The sequence below is a fragment of the Saccopteryx bilineata genome, chromosome 9, assembly GCF_036850765.1.
Source record: "Saccopteryx bilineata isolate mSacBil1 chromosome 9, mSacBil1_pri_phased_curated, whole genome shotgun sequence".
NCBI classification, from domain to species: domain Eukaryota; kingdom Metazoa; phylum Chordata; class Mammalia; order Chiroptera; family Emballonuridae; genus Saccopteryx; species Saccopteryx bilineata.
Window position 1 is genome coordinate 18,473,052 of NC_089498.1, and position 21,096 is coordinate 18,494,147.

The 21,096-nt window shown below is 50.5% G+C and overlaps 1 protein-coding gene across 12 annotated transcripts in view; it reads left to right on the plus strand.

Annotated features, from left to right (window-relative positions):
* The window catches only part of DUS2 (dihydrouridine synthase 2), a 42,867-nt gene extending 26,082 nt beyond the window's left edge, over positions 1-16,785 (plus strand). For 11 of the 12 annotated variants that reach the window (XM_066243045.1, XM_066243051.1, XM_066243039.1 and 8 more), the window contains 10 exons: positions 1,043-1,090; positions 4,171-4,236; positions 4,765-4,835; positions 7,912-7,998; positions 9,837-10,005; positions 12,067-12,188; positions 13,433-13,582; positions 14,700-14,787; positions 15,885-15,958; positions 16,192-16,785. In XM_066243045.1, the coding sequence (XP_066099142.1) occupies positions 1,043-1,090; positions 4,171-4,236; positions 4,765-4,835; positions 7,912-7,998; positions 9,837-10,005; positions 12,067-12,188; positions 13,433-13,582; positions 14,700-14,787; positions 15,885-15,958; positions 16,192-16,426 (1,110 nt within the window). In that variant the 3' untranslated portion in view covers positions 16,427-16,785. The remainder of the gene's footprint in view (positions 1-1,042; positions 1,091-4,170; positions 4,237-4,764; positions 4,836-7,911; positions 7,999-9,836; positions 10,006-12,066; positions 12,189-13,432; positions 13,583-14,699; positions 14,788-15,884; positions 15,959-16,191) is intronic. The other variant, XM_066243047.1, reaches the window with a different exon arrangement.
* Positions 16,786-21,096: the final 4,311 nt, after the last annotated feature.

The following is a 21,096-nucleotide window of genomic DNA, read 5'->3' on the forward strand; positions in this document are numbered from 1 at the left end:
CAGACAGACTCCTGCATGCACCCAACCGGGATCCACCTGGCCTTCCCATCAGGGGCGATGCTCTGCCCATCTGGGGCATTGCTGTGTTGTGGTCAGAGCCATTCTAGCACCTGAAGCAGAGGCCATGGAGCCATCCTCAGCGCCTGGGCCAACTTTGCTCCAATGGAGCCTTGGCTGCGGGAGGGGAAGAGAGAGATAGAGCAAAGGAAAGGGGGAAGGGTGGAGAAGCAGATGGGTGTTTCTCCTGTGTGCCCTGACTGGGAATCGAACCCAGGACTTCCACATGATGGGCCGATGCTATACTGTTGAGCCAACTGGCCAGGACCTGACTCATTGTTTTTTAAGGGCTTGGCATAGAGTTTATTTTATTTTAATTTATTTTTAAATTTATTGATTTTAGAGAGGAAGAGAGAGAGAGAGAGACAGGAATATTGATCTGTTTTTATATGTGCCCTGAATGGGGACCTAACTGGCAACCCCTGCACTTCGGGACAAAGCTCTAACCAACCAAACTACCTAGTCAGGGCAAGAGTTTAGTACATTAAGACACTGAGACCCTGGTTAGGGAATAGGCAATCCTGAAACATTATTTTTTAAATTTTTATTTATCAATTTTAGAGAAGAGAAAGGGAGAAAGGAGGGAGGAGCAGGAAGCATCAACTCGCTGGATAGCTCGGTTGGTTAGAGCACTGTCCCAAAGTGCAGAGGTTGCCGGTTCAATTTCTGGTCAGGGCACGTACAGGAACAGATTGATGTTCCTGTCTCTCTTTCTCTCTCCCTCTCTTTCCCCCTTTCTCCCTTCCTCTCTCTCTAAAATTAATAAAATAAACATTAAATAAAAACAAATAAAGAGCTCATCAAGCTCTGATCCGTGGCATTGTGGGCATGGAAATTGCTTTCCCACTTGCTTCTTAGAAGTGCTGCTTGCCAGTGGATTTTGGCATCTTAGGGATAAGTGCTGGGATGCTGCCATGTTGCCTTATCACGGGGAGGGACCACCCCTCTCCAGCTCTGAGAAGCCCCTCTGTGTACTTTTTCTTAGGGAGGAATGGGAGCTGCTCTGCTGTCAGATCCTGACAAGATTGAGAAGGTAAGTCCTGCCTGAGTGAAAGCAGAGGTTCTTTTTTTTTTTTATTTTTTTTTATTTTTCTGAAGCTGGAAACAGGGAGAGACAGTCAGACAGACTCCCGGATGTGCCCGACCGGGATCCACCCGGCACGCCCACCAGGGGCGAAGCTCTGCCCACCAGGGGGCGATGCTCTGCCCCTCAGGGGGGTCATTCTGCCGCGACCAGAGCCACTCTAGCGCCTGGGGCCAAGGAGCCATCCCCAGCGCCCGGGCCATCTTTGCTCCAATGGAGCCTTGGCTGCGGGAGGGGAAGAGAGAGACAGAGAGGAAGGAGGGGGGGGTGGTGGAGAAGCAAATGGGCGCTTCTCCTATGTGCCCTGGCCGGGAATCAAACCCGGGTCCCCCGCACGCCAGGCCGACGCTCTACTGCTGAGCCAACCGGCCAGGGCCGAAAGCAGAGGTTCTTAAGCATGAAACACTTCTCACTCCCCTCCCTCAGATTTAATGAATCAATCACTCCACCTGGGATCTGGAAAATTTGTAAAAGGCTTTCTAGTGATTTTGACATGCAGCCAAGTTCAGGAACTCCTGAGCCAGCCTACATTAACCTTGGAGTTCCTTAAAAGCCCAGGGCTAGGTGAACAGCAGTTGAACATGGGTCAGTCGGTCCTGAGAGATGGGCGAGCGCCGTTCCGAAGGGACGGGCGATGACCTCCCTTTGGTTGCCCTCAGCTGATTGAAAGGGAGTCGGGTTCAGATCCCTGAATCCGGCGTGGCGGAGATGGGTGCCGCGAGGCGTCCAGTGCGGTAACACAACTGATCCCGGAGAAGCCGGTGGGAGCCCCGGGGAGAGTTCTCTTTTCTTTGTGAAGAACTGTATTGGCTCTCTGTATTGGCTCTCTTCCTTCTGAGAAGATCAGTAGAGCATAGGCCAGGCTACCTGTAGGTTGTGGACGGGCTCAGTGGCTGTGGGGTGGCTGGGGGAGGATTGGCCTCTCCCGGGGTTTGATAAGTATAGCAGTGGGTTCCCTGAATACTGACAGAATCCGCCACCAGCCTTGGGGAGCAGGCCAGGCCGGGGTCATACAAGGTAAGTTGAAATTTGTCTCTTTTGATCCCCTGAGTGAGTCTGGTGGCCAAGTTTGTGAGACCTTGGGGACAGGTTGGCATTTGCCACCCAGTATTGTGAACTGCTAGAGCATGTGGGGATGACATTTTCTGCCACACCATATACACCTTTTATTTACCTCTCTCAGCCCACCAACTCTCATCTTGTTGCTTCTCTCAGCTCCTTTGACTTCCTTCTTATTCTCCATCCTCACTTTCCTACCTGGGCTTTAAGACTCCTAGTGCCTCAGTCCCCCTTAAAGGGTCAGTGTTCCTTTAAGGTCTGCTAGAGACACCCTGGGGCAGCACATGAGGCCTGCCAGTCACTGGTAGTTGTGCATAGGTCAGCAGGCCTTGTCTTATCCATTATCTGTGCTCCTGCCTGCAGCCCAGCCTCTTAGTCTGATGTCTTCTGGGGGGCCTGCCTTATCCTGGTGGTGAGAGAAAGGCCTCCACTTGTTCTTGTAGCCTGGCTCTCTGCTGCCCTCACCTGTCTAGAACTAAGACTGGCAGCAGCTGCCTGCATGGCCCCCTACTGTGCTTGACAAGCACCAGTTTTGTTTTGTTTTTATAGACATAGAGTCAGAGAGAGGGATAGATAGGGACAGACAGACAGGAACGGAGAGAGATGAGAAGCATCAATCATCAGTTTTTTGTTGCGACACCTTAGTTGTTCATTGATTGCTTTCTCATATGTGCCTTGACCATGGGCCTTCAGCAGACCAAGTATCCCCTTGCTTGAGCCAGTGACCTTTGGTCCAAGCTGGTGAGCTTTGCTCAAACCAGATGAGCCTGTGCTCAAGCTGGTGACCTCAGGGTCTCGAACCTGGGTCCTCCGCATCCCAGTCCGACGCTCCATCCACTGCACCACCGCCTGGTCAAGCCAACCCAGTTCTTGAAGAGGGCTGTTGGGATCGCCTACCCTCAGTTTGCCTGGCCTGAAATTTTTGATGAGGGAAGAAGATGGCAATGCCACAGACAAACAGTGTCATTTACTTCTCTCGATCTCTGACTCTTAGGGAGTCTGGTCTTACCACCTCCCTGACTTTCCTGCATGACTTTCTTGATCTTTCTTTGAAGTTCTTTATAATTACTATGCAAAAAAACAAACAAACCACTTTTGGCCTGACCTGTGGTGGCGCAGTGGATAAAGCATTGACCTGGAACGTTGAGATCACCGGTTCAAAACCTTGGGCTTGCCTGGTCAAGGCACATATGGGAGTTGATGCTTCCTGCTCCTCCCCCCTCCTCTCTCTCTCTCTCTCTCTCTCTGTCTCTCTTTTCTAAAATGAATAAATAAATAAAAATAATTAAAAAACACTGAACTTGAAAAAAAACCCACTTTTAAATATGTTGACTGTGTTGTCCTCTCCTTTGCCAGTTTCATTCTTGTATATCTGATCAGCTATAGAGTGGGGTATGAGAAGATAGGGCCCAAGACCTGTAAAGCCTTCCTGCTCCCTCACTCCGCAGATCCTGGAACAGCATTAAGGGAGCATTGCCTTCAAGCGAGAAAGAAGCTGGGAGCCCTGCGTTCTCAGCCAGAGTTAGGCCTCTGAATCATATTGGGGAGGGAGTGTGTTGGGCAGAGCCTTTCAAATCATACTCCTAAGCCCTGCCCCCAGAGACTCATTCAGGAAATATGAGGTGGGATCTACAAGTCTGTATTTCTTAAGCTCTCAGATGTTTGCCCTGGCAAAGGATCACTCTATTCTACATAGGCATGCATGCAGATCCATCACTTGTTCATTTACTTACCAAATATATGTACACCACTATGTGCCAGGCACGGGGCTAGCATAGAAAAAAGGTGGACACCTTCCTTCATGGAACTTACATGTATATGCATGCAACAGACATTCATGTGGACACATACATGCACAGAGACATGTCCCATTTCACTGGGACACACAGGTCTGTAGCAGAGGTAACTGGTACAAGCTGTTGTGATTGTTTGTTCTAAAAGAGGTAGGTGCTGTTGTGTTCTCTCTGCAGATCCTCAGCACTCTTGTTAAAGGGACACGCAGACCTGTGACCTGCAAGATTCGCATCCTACCCTCGGTAAGGACAATGTGTTACATTTGAAGGTCCACTTTTTTCAGGGATGTTTATTTGGGGTGTCAGTAATTTTTTTTTTTTTTTTTTTTACAGAGACAGAGAGAGTCAGAGAGAGGGATAGACAGGGACAGACAGACAGGAATGGAGAGAGATGAGAAGCATCAATCATTAGTTTTTTGTTGCGCGTTGCAACACCTTAATTGTTCATTGATTGCTTTCTCATACATGCCTTGACCGCGGGCCTTCAGCAGACCGAGTAACCCCTTGCTTGAGCCAGCGACCTTGGGCTCAAGCTGGTGAGCTTTTGCTCAAACCAAATGAGCCCTCGCTGGCGACCTGGGGTCTCGAACCTGGGTCTTCTGCATCCCAGTTCGACGGTCTATCCACTGCGCCACCACCTGCTCAGGTGGGTGTCAGTCATTTTTGAGGAGCTGAATTAGGTTTGGAGGGGTTAGAGCTGAGCCCACTTTAAGCGCTGGCAGCTGTTTCCTCTGTGGCTTCAGTAACCACTTGTGCGGTCTTCCTCCTCAGCTGGAAGATACTCTGAGTCTTGTGAAGCGGATAGAGAGGACTGGCATTGCCGCCATCGCAGTTCATGGGAGGTGAGTGGTTGCCTTTCTAGAGATTGACTTGCAGGGTGGTCCTCAGCCATCTTAATGATCCACAGGTGACAACTAAGTTCTCTCCTACAAATGCAGCCTACCTCTGCCTAGCTCTTTGACATCTTTTTTTATTTTTTTTTAGTGAGAGAGAGGAAGGGACAGACAGGGATAGATAGGAAGGTAGAGAGATGAGAAGAGTCAACTCTTCGTTGTAGCATCTTAGTTGTTCATTGATTGTTTTCTCATAAGTGCCTTGACTGGAAGGCTGCAGCAGAGCTAGTGACCCCTTGCTCAAGCCAGTGACCTTGGACTCAAGCTAGCGACCTTGGGCTCAAGCCAGCGACCATGGGGTCATATCTATGATCCCATGTTCAAGCCAGTGACCCTGTGCTCAAGCTGGTGAGCCCGCATTCAAGCCGGATGAGCCCATGCTCAAGCTGGTGAACTCAGGATTTCGAACCTGGGTCCTTAGCATCCCAGGCTGATGTTCTATCCACTGTGCCACTGCCTGACCAGGCCATTTTGACATCTTTTTTTTTCTCTTACAGAGACAGAGAGAGAGTCAGAGAGAGGGATAGCTAGGGACAGATGGACAGAAATGGAGAGAGATGAGAAGCATCAATCATTAGTTTTTCGTTGTGACACCTTAGTTGTTCATTGATTGCTTTCTCATATGTGCCTTGACCATGGGGCTACAGCAGACTGAGTAACCCCTTACTCGAGCCAACGACCTTGGGTCCAAGCTTTGCTCAAACCAGATGAGCCTGCGTTCAAGCTGGCGACCTCGGGGTCTTGAAGCTGGGTCCTCCGCATTCCAGTTCAATGCTCTATCCACTGTGCCACTGCCTGCTCTTTGACATCTTGAGGGTGGTCAAACCCATTATGGGCTTGCATTTTTCTTTGTTTCATTCATTGAGCATCTACTGGTGGTAGGCACTGCAGTGATCTTTAGAAACAGAGAGACCGAAGAGGAAGGAGAAACGTTCCTACCCTTAGGATGTGTAATGGTAGAGATGGAATGATTTGCTCAAAATTGCACCATGTAGCCAGAAAGTGGTAGAATTAGAACTCCGACTGAATCTCATTTTCTTTCCACTTTGTTGAGCAATACCTTTGTACCTCGAACGACCCCAGGCAGATTGCAGTTTTTGTTGTTATGTTTTTCTTTTTTTAAACTGAAGGTACCTTACTGCTTCCGTGAGTGGCCACAACCAGGTGCCTCTTGTCTGCACTTGTTAGATTTCCAGCTGTCACAATGACTGCTTTAAACAGTCCTTGTATCTACACAAGGACTGTAGCTGATGTTCACTCTGCAGAGAGCTGAGGTGGTGCTAAAGGCTACCTTGGGTTACCCAGTCGAACTTGCTCCTTGTATCCAGGCTATGCTTTTGTGCAGAATCCTAGGTCAGTAGACTTTGGCCAGAGTGACCTCTTTTCTCTAAGTGATGTTCCTTTTGGGTTCAGGGGTTTTGTAGGAACAGCCCAGTTTTTGCTGGTTGTGTTTATCATAGCATTTTCAAAAAAGTGAACTTAGAACTCCAACATATAAAACAGAAAAGCAGAGCTGTATGGATGGCAACCAGTAGGGGGATATGAAAAGCCACACCCATTACACATTCTGAGGCAACAGGCTCTGGGCTCAGACTGCTAGGTTTCAAATCCTAGCTCTGCTGCTTGTTGGCTGTGTATTCTTGGACAAATCATTTCATCCCTCTAAGCACCACATTTCTCATTTGGAAATTAAGATAATTTCAGCTTTACAAGGTTCTTTTCTACCAGTAGTTGGAAATACTAGAAAGACAGATCTCAGCGAGTTTAAGGAAGGAATTCTGGCCATCAAAGCTGCTGAGGCCCCTGGCCGGATGGTGCAGTGGTAGAACATTGGCCTGGCATGTGGCTGTCCTGAGTTCGATTTCCGGTCAGGGCACACAGGAGAGGCAGCCATCTGCTTCTCCACCCTTCCCCCCCTCTTGCTTCTCTCTCCCTCTCTCGCTTTCTCTCTCCTCTTCCCCTCCTGCATCCATGGCTCTATTAGAGCAAATTAGCCCCAGGCACTGAGGATGGCTCCATGGCCTTCGCCTTAGGTGCTAAAAATGTCTCTGGTTGCAATGAAGCAAGGGCCCCAGATGGGCAGAGTATCACTCGCTAGTGGGCTTGCCAGGTGTATCCTGGTTGGGGTGCATGTGGGAGTATAGTTCTGCCTCACTTCTTTTCATTTAAAAAACAAAAAACAAAAAAAAGAAAGAAAAAAGCTGCTGAGAATAGCTAGAACTGGCTGCTGGGGGTGTGGGAAGATGAAGGTGGAGGCTGGGATGACTGGACTTTCTGAGGCTCTGTAGGCCCTGACCCTTTTGTTGAATGTAGCAGAAGGGAAATACCCAAACAAGACCTGGGTAAGGACTATCTGGTCAACTGCTTTTCTTGTTTCTGAACACAGCTCAGGTCAGGGCTCACCTTAGCATCCTTAAAACTCAGTCTCATTCACAAGAACTTCTTGCTGTTGACCTTGGAAGGAGGTGCTCTAGGTTGTGGTACTGCCTCCCCTGTGGCTTATTGTGACAGCCATGGTCTGTGGCCTGCCCTGGTTGCTGGGTCTACCCTGTACCAGGTGCCTCTCCGCAGGATCAGCTGCCTAACTTGGCCTCGGCATAGGCAGCTGTGTGGGAGTGGCCAGCCTGAGCGGCAGCAGCTGTTCCTGGTCCCTTGGGGAGGGCAGGACTGGGACAGTAGGGGTGGCCTGCTTATGGCGCTGTCCCTCATCTCTGCCAGAGATGAGGGGAAGCCAGGAAAGGGTGGTGTGACCTTGGGAGTCAGGCCATCCACATCAGCCCCCTGCAGCCATGCCTTACCGGCAGGCCTCCAAGAGCTGGGCTTGCCTTCTCAGCATGGACCTATTCTCCTGTCCCTCACAGTGGAGGTCATGAAGAGCCATCCACTGCAGCCTAGACCTTTGTCCTGATGGCCACATAGCCTTTCTGAGGTTTAGAAGGGAGGACAGTAGGGTTTGACCTCGATAACCCTGTGTGAATTGTGACATGGCCTTTGGCACTTAGCCCTCTTTTTTGTTTATCTCAAGGAAGCGGGAGGAGCGACCTCAACATCCTGTAAACTGTGAAGCCATTAAAGCCATTGCTGAAACCCTCTCCATTCCTGTCATAGCCAAGTAAGCCTTCCTTCCACATTGTTTACTTTTTATGCCCCACCTCACTCATAAGGGATTTGAGCTGGCATTTATATACGGAATGAGGTAACATTAAAAATTGACCTTTGGCCCTGGCCGGTTAGCTCAGCGGTAGAGCGTTGGCCTGGCATGCGGAAGTCCCGGGTTCGATTCCCGGCCAGGGCACACAGGAGAAGCTCCCATCTTTTTCTCCACCCCTCCCCCTCTCCTTCCTTTCTGTCTCTCTCTTCCCCTCCCGCAGCCAAAGCTCCATTGGAGCAAAAGTTGGCCCAGGCGCTGGGGATGGCTCCTTGACCTCTGCCCCAGGTGCTAGAGTGGCTCTGGTTGTGGCAGAGCGATGCCCCAGATGGGCAGAGCATCGCCCCCTGGTGGGCGTGCCAGGTGGATCCCGGTCGGGCGCATGTGGGAGTCTGTCTGACTGCCTCCCCGTTTCCAGCTTCAGAAAAATACAAAAAAAAAAAAAAAAATTGACCTTAAGGGAAAGAACAAAAGGGTAGGATGAAAAATGAAGTTGGTAATGAGTCAGACAAGTGCCTATCATGTTTCTTGGCCTCTGGAAAGTGGCTGATGTAGGTGTGCAATAGGCAGGGCCCCAGGGCATTCTAATGGATGGGTTGAGGGGAGGAATATTTAGGGGATAGGGAGAGCAAGAAGGTGACTACTGAAGCAGGCCCAGGGGAAAGTGTTGTCACACCAGAGTTAGGTGTGCTGAGTGTTGGGTAAAGGAGGCCCAAGCCAGAGTATATAAAGCTATACATGGTGGACAAAAGTAGGTTTACAGTTGTGAGTATGCAGAATAAAAGTCAATTCTTGTGTTATTAATTATTGTATTTTCCATATGAATAACTGTCAGCCTATTTTTGCCAACCCCTATGTGGCTCAGGGGTCATAAGGCTGGCCACAGTCCAAAGCCGAGATGATCTTTCTGGATAGATATAAGACCTGGAATCTAGACTGGCAGGTGTGAAGTACCGATGACCAGCCCAAAGGCTTATTATGAGACAGTATCCAGTTGCCCCGGGGAGCTGACCTTTGTAGACCAGTGGTCTGTGTAGGCCAGTCATAAAGCCCTGACGAAAGGCATGTCTGACTGGTGGGACAGGGGGAGAGAGTTGAGGGTGACATTTGTAGCCAGGCCCGGCCTTCCCCAGGCCAAGGAGTTTTAGGGATGGCCTGGAGAAGGTGGGGCTACTTAAGACACTGGACACTCTTGCTGCTGCTCACACCTGAGTGCTCTGGTCCCCAACCCCACACACACATACACACAATGCTGTTTCTGGCCTGAGGCTGCCGCCTGGCTCCTAGTGGACAGGTAAAGACAGAGCAGTTTGCAAGGGGGCCCTTGGGGCTTCATGGTGGCAGGAAGGGAAATTGCAACCAAACTAGGCCTCCTTCCTTCCTCTCACAGTCACCACTGCATCTGCTCTCTCTCTAGGTTTTTGACCCAGCATTTACTGGGCATATAGGTGCCCCAGCCTGGGGGCGGGGTACCTATAATCTCAGTATCCACTTATAGACCCCTGTCTTCAGAAGTGGGCTGGCTTTAGCCACTGCCTGGGATGAAGTAGAAGGAAGGTAAAATCTCAGGGCTATGTGTTAAGTGCTAGGCCAGGTTCGGGCTGCTTTCCTGTGTTATCGCACGTGGTGCTCCTGTTCCACAGTGTGGGGTATGTGTCAGAATCTCCAGGCTCTAGAAGTACTCTTAGCTGAAGGACTTAGCCAAAAATCACACAGTTAATGGGAAACAGTCCTGGGATTTGCCTTTTTCTGAAAATGTTGGAACAAGGATGGGGACACCTCTCATCCTCGTTGCCTTTCAGTGGAGGATCTCACGACCACATCCAAGATTATTTGGACATTGAGGACTTTCGACAGGCCACGGCAGCCTCTTCAGTGATGGTGGCCCGAGCTGCCATGTGGAACCCGTCTGTCTTCCTCAAGGAGGGTCTGCGGCCCCTGGAGGAGGTCATGCGGAAGTACATCCAATACGTACGTCTCTGCACTTTTTTGAAACAAACATGTCTCCCTGTCTGCCACATTCCTGTAGAAAGTGCTTCGGATGAGCCCCCTGCCCCCAGCTGCCAGCAGTCTTTGTCCCTGTCCTTTTCAGTTCTGGTCACGCAGCATTGGGCCTCCCAGGCTGCAATATGAAGAATGGGTACTGGGGAGGCATACTGCTAATCACCTACTTCTAAGGCATCCAAGGTATGGGTCATAGCAAGGACGTCTGGATCCAGGATGCTTTTGGGGCCCCAAACACACGGTCTTTTTCTCTTTTTCAGCCCCCACACATACATGTGTATGCACAATGACAACAGGGTCAGTGTCACTGAAAATACCCATACCAATGGTTGGTGCCAGAGCAGACACAGCCAGGAGGAGCCATTGTAGTAGTTGTTGTTGACAGGTTATCTCCATAGAGACTTCTTACTTTGTCATCAGTCAGAATTACGCAAAACTCTTCTCTTGCTAATTCCCAGAATGCTTTAACTCCTCACTTAGGGAATAGCTGAATGTTAACCCTCTCCTTAGGGAATGTCATTTTCTTCTCACTGGGAGTTTGATAGTAGTGCCAGGGGTATTTCCCTGTAAAGGACTTTTTTGAAAGTTCATGTACTCTGTCTTTTTGGCACAACCTTGGAACTTGTGGGACTCTGTGATCAGCTGTGTATGTCTGTAGGTAGAGACAGTGAGTGGTCCTCAAATTGTTTACTAAGCTGTGCCTGAGCCTTCACTCACAACAGGCTTTCACCCTCCTCTTTAATCCTGAGGCTCACACCCTCCTGGGAGAGTCAGGAGCTTCTCAGATCTTCAGACAGCCTATATCCTCTTCAAGCCATGGCCTGGGCAGTTGTGGCTGCCACAGTTTGGGAGTACCCCAGGACTGTGGAAGCTGGGGATGTTAGGAGACCCTGAAGCCTGTGACCAGCAGGCAGCCTCTGTCTTAGAACCTCCCTTGCTCAATGCTGCAGCTCTCATCCCCTTGGTTCTGGGTCCTGTTGTGCAGGTTGATGACCACCAAATTTTCCAAGACAACAAACACTCTTGAGGATCTGCCAAGGGTCAGGCTGAGCCGGGGTGATAACAGCACCTTTCACACAGTGAGCAAGATCAGCACAACTCACCTTGTCTCCTGTGTCTCAGACTTGCCAGCTGACCAGAAGAGCTAAGCCTAGGAGAAAGGGTGTGGCTTTCAAGCATAGGCAGGGCTGTTTCTGGTCCAGCCAGGTGTTTTCTGTCCCCAAATAGCTGAATCAAGACCTTGCCACTGGCTGGGGCTTACCCACATATTTTTGCTTTGTCCTGAGTGTGCCATGGCACCTTCTCAGGCACTGAGGACATAGGACTAGTACTGTTAGAATATAGTATGGAGCAAGAGATTAGAGGGGTTCTAGAAGGCTGGCGCACCCTTCATGAACACTCTCTGGCCTGCCCCGGCCATGGGGACTTCTACTGGGTACCCTGGGCAGTTAGTTGTCTTGTCTTTCTGAGTCTGCACTTACCGGGTTTGTGACATAGTGGTAATAGCTACACTTTACGCTTGTGTAGCTCAGTGAAGTGACAAAACGCATGTGAACATGCTCTTTAGGTAGGGGAAATTGGAGACAGGCCATTTAAGATGTGGGAAGGGAAGACACCTACTGTGATTATAAGAGTGGAAGAATCTCACCCTGTCCTGGGACTGGTACACCACACCAGAATTTGTCTTGTTCTCCCTCCCAGCCCTAGGAGATGCCTGACAACAGATGTTCTATGGTTAACCATGGTGGCTGAAGCAGGAGGGGCTCCCTGCATATCTAGACTTCAGATAGGCTATCCAGTAGGGTGTGCTTCTGATTGTGGGCTTTGGCTGCAACCCTTGAGCTTTGTACTACTAATTGAAGGACCAGATGGCTAGGCTGGAGGTGGCTCTTCTTATGGGGTCCCATTACCTTGGCTGTAAGCGCACCTCTGGTGCCCCTTAACATCCCCTTTCCCTGCACAAGAACAAAGCTCAGGCCTCAGAGCCCACCTGGGCTGCAGGTGGGCTCATGTCAGTTCTTCTTCCAGGCTGTGCAGTATGACAATCACTACACCAACACCAAGTACTGCTTGTGCCAGATGCTACGAGAGCAGCTGGAGTCGCCCCAGGGAAAGTTGCTCCATGCTGCCCAGTCTTCCCAGGAAATCTGGTGAGAGGGGCAACAGGCTGTTCATCTGTCCTTGCAGACATTGCCCAAGCTTGACCCTGAGCCCTAAGCTGACTCTACCAGGGAACCAGGGACACAGCTTCTGGAGATGGATGTGCAGGAGTGGTGTCATGCTACAGCTTTGCCTCAAAGAAGGGCATACTTTCAGAATTTGGGAACTTTCTGTCCCTGGACTGATCTCAGCAGCAAAGTTTTGGGGACTAGGGCACTAGTATGATGGAGGAATGTAAGGCCTGGGCTTGGGAATTCCTGGGGAGGAAGCAGCTTTCCTGGTAACAGATCTATCACATGTCGTGCCACCAAGACCCAGTTGTCAGGATAGTTGGGGTTACAGAATGGAACCCTGGCTGAGCTGCGCCCATACCCCATCACTGTGCTGTCTAAGAGGCTACTCCTTGCTCCTCTACTCAGGTTGCTGACATTTGGGGCCCCTTTCAACCTGACCTAGTGTCTGCTCCCACAGCTCCCTATTTACTCTTTTCCTCCTCCACACTGTGCTCATTCTGCATCCTCTGCCTGAATGCTCTTTCTCCCTCTTGTTGGCTGTCTGTATCCTCCCTCCTACAAAGAAGCCGTTCTGAACCACTCTCACCCCCAGACATCCATCTCTCAGGATGCTTCATAGAAGAGAAAGGCTTGCTAAAATACTCCTCATCCTGGGCTAGAGGTGTTGGTTCTATCCCTGCCCCACCTCGCTTAACCAGCTTGACCCAGGTGTCTTGTGAGCTTGAGAGTATAATTTTCAAGAGTAAAACTCTATAGATCTGGGTGGTGCCTCAATTTAAGTGAGGCCTAACTGCTTGTGGTCGGGGCAGGAAGTGGGGAATCACTCAGTGGTCAGGCCTCCATCTCTTCCTCCTGTGGACCCACATGAGGATGAGAGCATGCATGCCTCCGGCGCTTGGTCAGTGTAGGTCAGCTTACTCCCTGCTGGCTGGGAACACCTGCCTGTACGCTGTTTCTTGGAAAGGTTCAGGTGGTAGAGGTGACCTTTAGAACATGTTCCACCCAGGCTTGCCTACCCTCCAGTGTCCACCCTGAGGGGCCCACATTTACTATCCGTTTGTCAGTCCAGACTGATCCCAGTGGTAGGTAGAAGGTACCTTTTGGTGGCCAGGTCCTGGAGGTGTTTTGGTGTATATGGAGGGGCATTCTCAGTGGTGGGGCCCTGGGCTCTTGCAGTAGTTCCCTAAGGGGCTTGCAACACTTGACTTGTCTTTCCATAGTGAAGCCTTTGGCCTTGGTGCCTTCTATGAGGAGACCACACAGGAACTGGACTCCCGGCGGGCCGAGCTCTTGGCCAAGACCCCAGAGGAGGCAGGGGAGCTGACCGAAGACACCTCTGGTGTCATTAAGATGGCTGTCAAGTTTGACAGGTAGGTCTCCAGCTGGCCTCAGTTTGGGTCAGGGCCCAAGTTCAGGGCCAGTGCTCTCGGGCTGACTGGGCTGGCAAGCTGGCTGCTATATGTGATTAGTAACAAGCTTGGACCACAGGTTTCTTTGGTTTGGACACTTGTTCTCAATTTTCAGCACCCAAATAAGGCACTTTGGATAAGATAGTTTCCAAAAGCGCAGGCAGTGCTCTCAGGGTTGCGCATCTTGTCCCAGAGGTGACTGAACTCCACCTTTTCTCTGACCCAGCCCCTCCCACAACTCAGGGGAGAGGACTGGTCTCCTTCTGTTCCTGAAACTATGCTTCTTTCCTAGCCCTGAAGAATTAGCTGCCTAAAAGGAGCTCCCCAATAGCAGCAGGACCCTGGTCCTTATGTGTATTTTCTGCCCATACCCACTGCCCCTGACCAGCCCTATGATATGCTTTCAAGGCAGTAGTAGCCTCAGGCCAATTATTGTCTCAGACTATGATGTAGCTTTGATTGGGTCCCTCCCTCATCCTTGTCCTATGCAATCTGGGATCTAAGCCTTTCGAAGGTCCCAAGGCCCAGACCAGGAGCCGGTCTTGTCTGGCAAGGGCTTGGGAGAAGGGGTATAGGAACAACTGTTGGGCAGTCATACCCAGGGAGGGCTTCTGGTAGGAAGTTGGAATATGGTGCTACTGACTGAAACCAGAGTCCACTGTGTCTAAAGCAGCAGCAGATCTTGACACTCAGCAGACATAATTAAAGTAGATACTAAGCTAGATTCCTGAGACCTTTGTATGGGCACCTGCATCCCCCCCCCCCCCCATCTTGTCTTGAAAGGCAAACCAGACCTTCCTTCTTGACTATCAAAAGCAGGAGCTCGGAGTGCTGTGAGTTCACTTCCTACCCCAATTCCCTAAGCATGCTGAAGCCCATCTTCCCTTTAGGCAGAATGCAGGCCCCAGGTTGCTGGTGGGACAGGAATGGGAGGTTAGGGGAATAGGTACAGGAGTCTTAAGGCAGCAGCTTGATGTCTCAGTTCCTGCAGCTTGTACCAGGAACTGAGTAGGGGCCCTGCTGAGAAATGGGGTGGTGATGGTGGGTGGGCCCTGACTCTTTCCCCTCCTTTTCCTAGGAGAGCATACTCACCCCAGATCACCCCCAAGATGTGCCTGCTGGAATGGTGCCGGAGGGAGAAGTTGGCACAACCTGTATATGAAACGGTGAGTTCCTGGCTGTGGCCTGCCCTGCATCCAGCCCTGCAGCATTCCCACAGCTGGTGCCATAACCCCCAGCACACCTATAGATTGTACCCTGGACTCCAGACTGCTTGACTAGAGCCTGTCTTTGCCCTCTGTAGGCACACAGTGGTTACTGGTGGTTGGTCCAGTTGCTGGTCGTGCCCTTCTTTGACAGTGAGCCTGTTGTCCAATTCTGGCCACTTTCACAAACCTGAACTAGAGGCCTAAGGAAGGGGCTGCTTGAGCCAGTCCTTGCCAGTGGTGTTGCTTAGGGAGGGGAGATGTCTCTGGAAAGGGCCAATTGGCTTAGGAAGGATGCTCAAACCTGAAAGTTAGGTACATTTTGGACCAGGCTTCCACTAATGGGGCACTGAATTGGGCCCCAGAAGTGGGGGTCCCTCAGTGAAAACTTTGAGACAGTATTGTGTTACTTCCTTTGGCCCTTTTAGTCATGTCTTGTTTAGGTGGTTCTGTCTCTTCTGGACTGGCCTTTTGACTTCCAAACTTGTACCTTGGACCTTGTGTCCTCCTCTGTCAGAGTGACATTTTCAAAGTGAATCTGATCTTTGTTTCCCTTGCTGAAGTCCTCATCAGCTCAGAGCATGAGATGCCCCCACATGGCTTTTTGCTTCAGGTCTCATCTACTCAGCTCTCTATCCTGCCATATCATCTGGTGTCTGCCAGATGGACTGTCTTTGCCCCAGTCCTTGTCCCCTCTCACCCCTTTGCCATCTGGTGAACTTCTTATTTTGGGACCTGGCCCATCCAGATGTCAGTAGAAGGAGACTCCATAGTCATGTACAGCTAAGGGTTCTGATGGCCCTTTGCTTAGGTCCATGACAGAACTCCTGACACATTATGGTGTCACTGTCTGTTTGTGTATCCACCTTTCTTCCCTGGAAGGATACATCATACACTTCTGCAGGGAAGGAGCATGTGGACCAGGTAGCTCTCATTTGACTTAGGTTGGAAGGACTTCCTCTTCTCTGCCTCTAACATGACCCTGGCGGGTGAGTCTCTAAGGCTCTTTCCTCTTGCTCTCATACAGCCATTCGTTTCCTTTGCTCTCTCTGCACCAGGTTCAACGTCCCCTGGATCGCCTCTTCTGTTCTGTTGTCACTGTTGCTGAGCAAAAGTACCAGTCCACTTTGTGGTGAGTTTCCTCCTCAGTGGGCATGAGGCTTGGGGCGGGGAGCCTGATCCTAGCATTGACCTAGGAGGGTTGGGGGACTGGTGTACCTGGGTAGTGGCGTCCCTGGGTGGTGATCCCTTCCTCAGTTTTGTCAGAAGCTGTGACGGGTGTTGAGAATTGGGCCTCCCAGCCTCTAGTCCTGCCATCAGTGTGTCTGCCTACTTGCCTTATTGCCCTATGCTTCATCTGCCCAGGGACAAGTCCAAGAAACTGGCGGAGCAGGCTGCAGCCATCGTCTGTCTGAGGAGCCAGGGGCTCCCTGAGGGTCGGCTGGGTGAGGAGAGCCCCTCCTTGCATAAGCGTAAGCGGGAAGCACCTGACCAAGACCCTGGGGGCCCCAGAGCTCAAGAGCCAGCAATGCCTGGGGAGTTGTGCAAGAAGCCCTTTGTAACCTTGGGAAGCGGTAAAGAGAGGTCCTTGGAAAGCTGATGACCACTGTCTCTACCTTGATCACCCACACCCTCCACCATGGGCCTGGCTCTGAGATGACTGTGGGTACAGAGCATGAACCAGATGCTATTGGACGATTTGCTGCTCCTGTCTAACAGGTATTGAGAGATTCTGGCCTGGGCCATTAGCCTGGAGAATGGCCCAAGGGTTGCCCAGAATGCCCATCTCTCTTGGTAGGTCTGAGTAGCAGGACAAAGTTCCCAGTGACCTCAGTATTTTCTTTGAACACCGGCTTTTTCAGATGGCATCTCCCTAACCTGACATTCGTACAGTGCAATAAAGATACCCTCTGCTCTTACCCATGCTGGCTGCTTCAGCCCTGGGCATCTTCACACATAGATTGATGGATGACCTGGCATGATTCTTCTTTCCCACCCTCTGTGAAGAGCTGGAGTTTTCTAAAATGTTTATCTCCTACCCATCCTTTTGAGTATCTGTTGAGGTGGGGGCAGGATATCACCTTTAGTTTTTATTAGATTTGAGCTGAGCCAGGGAGTTCCAAGAAGCCCATTCTACTGATGAGTAAACCTGAAGGAATGGCCATTGGTTGGCTTTCCTGATGTAAAGATATGGAATCTAGGGGAACAATGAGGGTATCTGGGACCTGCTCATGCAAGTTGGGAGCGCTGAGTCTGAGCCCCAGCCATCCCGAGCTCACACCTAGGAGGTGCCTACCCTGGGCAGAAGACATTGGATGGAGACTGCTGATGACAACAATTTGGGGCCCTTGTGATTGCCCGCCCACGCCACTGCCCCGCCCTCCGCCCCCACCATCCCGTTTGGGCCGGAAGGAAGTGGCAGATTCTCTTTAATTTCCTCCTGGCAGTGAGAAGCAAACAAACGCTAGCTACCACAACTCAACTCGTGGGGCCACCCCCGCTTACTGGGAGGGGCGTTCTGACCAAAGGTCCCTGCCCAGTGCAGCTTCTGCTTCCTCCGCTGTAAACATGCTGCTTCTCCTCCCCTTTTCCAAGCTCTGTGGGAAGGGGGGGATTCCCCTCTGGGCCAAGGCCATGCTCTTCCCATCTCCCCAGGGTCAGGCCCCTGGGCCAGCCAGCAGCCCCTGTCCCTGCAGGCCTCAGTCAAGGGTTGAGTCGGTGAGGTCTCGGTCTCAGTTGGTCGCAGAGCTGCTCCTTCCTGCACCCACATTGCTCTTCTGTGTACAGATAAGTGTACTGCACTACCAGTGGCCTCCCAGAGTCCATGGCTCTCTGACCTTGGGCAAGTCACTTCTAGTCCTCTAAGAGTGAGACAGGTGTTCTATGCCTGTTTGAGGCTAGATGGAGGATAAATAGGTTAGTGCTGTGATAGGGCACTGTGTGACTAATGGGGGTCACTCCATGCTGAGCCTGCCCTAACTAACTGCTCAGACCAGTGCTCCCAGAAAAGAGACCCACCCAGCAGAGCAACTGAGGCATCGTCTCATCTCAGACATCAAGCCTTAGGTACAATTTATTTCTGATTTTTCTGAACAAGAAATTGTCTCAGTGAAAATGCCCCCTTCTTTGCCTTTTTTTTCTTTGCCTTTTTTTATACCCGAATTGGAATGGCAGATAGCGAGGTCCCAGTGGACCACTTCCCAAGGCAATCTGAGTCAGAGCTTATGGAAGGACCCGTATGGACCAGGAACCGAGTCTTAAGATTCACTTTCCCAGTGGAGTTGGGATTTGTCCTCCAGTATCTTTGCTCTCATTGTGGTTTCCTTAGGAAACCCCTTCTCTTATGGGGTGAGATTCATTTTTGGGCTATGTAGGAGAGGCAAGGGTAGAGGTCAGCTGCTAAGATAGAGGCTGAAGTGTGGGGACTTTGAGGGAAAAGCATTGGGGAGAAGGGCCATTTACAGAGTAGCAAGTGGGTAAGGGCTAGTTGTGTGTGTGATGACTAAGGATGTCTGACAAAGATCCTGGTTGAATATGTTGGCTCACAAACGGTCTCATTTTAGCACACCTCAGTGATGCCTGCCCTTCTCGGAAGGACCTGCCTAAGACCTGGAATGACTGCAGGACCCAGGCTGGTCTAAAAGCTCCACCAACTATTCTTACCTTGTTCACCTTAAATTAAGGCCACTTAGACACCCAAACCCCTCTCTGGGTTTGTGACCACAACACTTATCTATCCATCCCAGCTATCTTGATTGAGGAGTTCTTAACTCATCATCACATTTTGGGGATTAGTAAGGCTAGAAAGTGTGGCAGTTCTTCCAAAAACCACAGCAAGGCCTGCCCAGGCTGTGGCGCAGTGGATAGAGTGTCGCATTGGGACACAGAGGACCCAGGTTCGAATCCCCAAGGTTGCTAGCTTGAGCTTGGGTTCATCCAACTTGAGTGCGCGGTTGCTGGCTCAAGCATGGGATCATGGCCCCATGGTTGCTGGCTTGAAGTCCAAGGTCACTGGCTTGAGCCCAAGGTTGTTGGCTTGAGCAAGGGGTCACTTGCTCTGCCCTAGACCCCCAGTCAAGGCATATAAGAGAAAGCAATCCATGAACAACTAAGATGCCAAAAACCATAGCAAGAAGACTGGACTTTGTGTACATGAATGGGGAACCTCTTACTCCTGCATTCCTGTACTCTTAGCTCCTTCCAGGTGTCACTCTTGCTCAGAACTCTTCCGCGGCTCTTCACTGCTCTCTGGATCAGATCCAAACTCCTTAGCCTAGTATTTGAGGACAAAGTGCTGACTTCAGCAACTAATTTTCTTCGATTGTAGACTGCAGCTGCTCAAGGGCAGTCCTTGTGTCCCTTATGGCCAAACTTGTCATGGGGGTGGTGAGCAGGCATAGAAGAAGTATCAAACAAGAGCTTGTGGGGAGAGGATCTGTGACAGAGAGGTTTTCTAAACTCTGACTTTCCTCCAAGGTTCCTGTTTCCTCTAATGTGGAACAAGGGGGGCTGGACTAGGCTAAGCTGTATCATACCATGGCTCAGAGGTTACTTGAGAACCTTCAACAATGGGGGCGCAGAGCCAGGCCTAGGACGGCTGATGAAATGGATGGCTTTCCCTAAATCTGAGGCCTGGCTGGCATTCACACAGGAGAGAGAGGGGATGTATAGGGACCCACACAGCTGGCCCAGTCTAGGGTTATATCTGCACTGATCCCTTGAACTTTGGTTTTACAGGGCTCTCAAGGCTGGAGGTGAGTCTGATGGCCTAATGCTATCTGAGAGCTTTGGAGCTGGCCTGAAGAAGAACTATTCTTACCTTTTTCACCTTAAATTAAGGCCACTTAGACACCCAAACCCCTCTCTGGGTTTGTGACCACAACACTTATCTATCCATCCTAGCTATCTTGATTGAGGAGTTCTTAACTCATCACATTTTGGGGATTAGTAAGGCTAGAAAGTGTGCCAGTTCTTCCAAAAACCACAGCAAGGCCTGCCCAGGCTGTGGCGCAGTGGATAGAGTGTCGCACTGGGACACAGAGGACCCAGGTTCGAATCCCCAAGGTTGAAGAATTCTGGCCCAAACTGAGGAAAAGGGTTGGAGAGAATTCGTGTATTGGTGTCTGTATGTGGTAGTGGGGCTCTGTAACAGCCTGCAGAGCTCCCAGCCATTGCTGACTTTCTTAGAAAAGTAACATTTTTGCTAACATTGGTGCTCACACCTGCCCAACCCTCATCACTCCATGATATAGAGTCCTGAGTTTCCTCAAGACTAGAAGGCTTCCTCAAGTCCTGATCCCTTCTAAGTTTTCTTCAGGTGCAGTGGCTGAGAACACAGCTTCATCACCCAGCATTTGATGAATGGGTGAGTTTTTTAAGCCATCTATAATTTCTGTGGTCCCTTCCTAGCAGTGGGAGTGACAGGCCCAGTCTTCCTCTGCTTTTTCCCCTGGCCCAGCTGGCTGAGTCCCTGGTTCAGGTAAAGTCATGTCTAGAGGATAGAGAGGCTAGATAAAAGTCATTTTCTCCATCCAGATGATAACCTGGGAGGTATGTATGTGGGGGCACATTTCAGGGGGACACATCTTGAAATTGTGGGGAATGCAAGGTATTGAACAACCTTCTGGAGCCTTTTACTGTACCAGGGTCATGTTACCTGTGGTTCTAATTGACAGCCCAGCCATCTGCCTGAAGCAGAAGGCTGCAAAGTTAGTGTGGCTTTTGGCCTCTAAATTCTACACTCAGCCCCTCAATGTTGGAGATCCTTTGAAGGCAGGACCACTTATTAGGAGGATGTTACACCCACTTAATGCCATTTGCTCCCTCTCTTTGACCGCTGTCATTCTCTCCGGCCTCTAAACTCCCTCATTCCCAATTGAATCCAGTGATTTTTTTCAGAATTCTGAATATGGAAGTACCCTGCTCTACACACACCCTTCTGTGGCTCCTCACTGCCCTCAGAATAAAGTCCAGATACCTTGCAGTGGTCTATAGCACTCTATTCATTCACCTTTGACTTGTGCTCACTGCAGTTACTTTTGGTCTCCAAGTCTTTAAAAATCTTATTTGTCTGGAACCATCTTCCTTACTTCTTGTCCACCTCTCCAATTTGTACTTAGCCCTTGAAGGATTTGTGGCCAGAGGGATTATGATCTCTGAACTCCTGGCACAGCCCTAATCTCAGCACAATGGTTATAGATTTGGTGGCCTCTCCTCCACCCTTGAAGGGAGAGACTAATTTATCTTTGCGTCCCCACTGGGTTCCTCCGC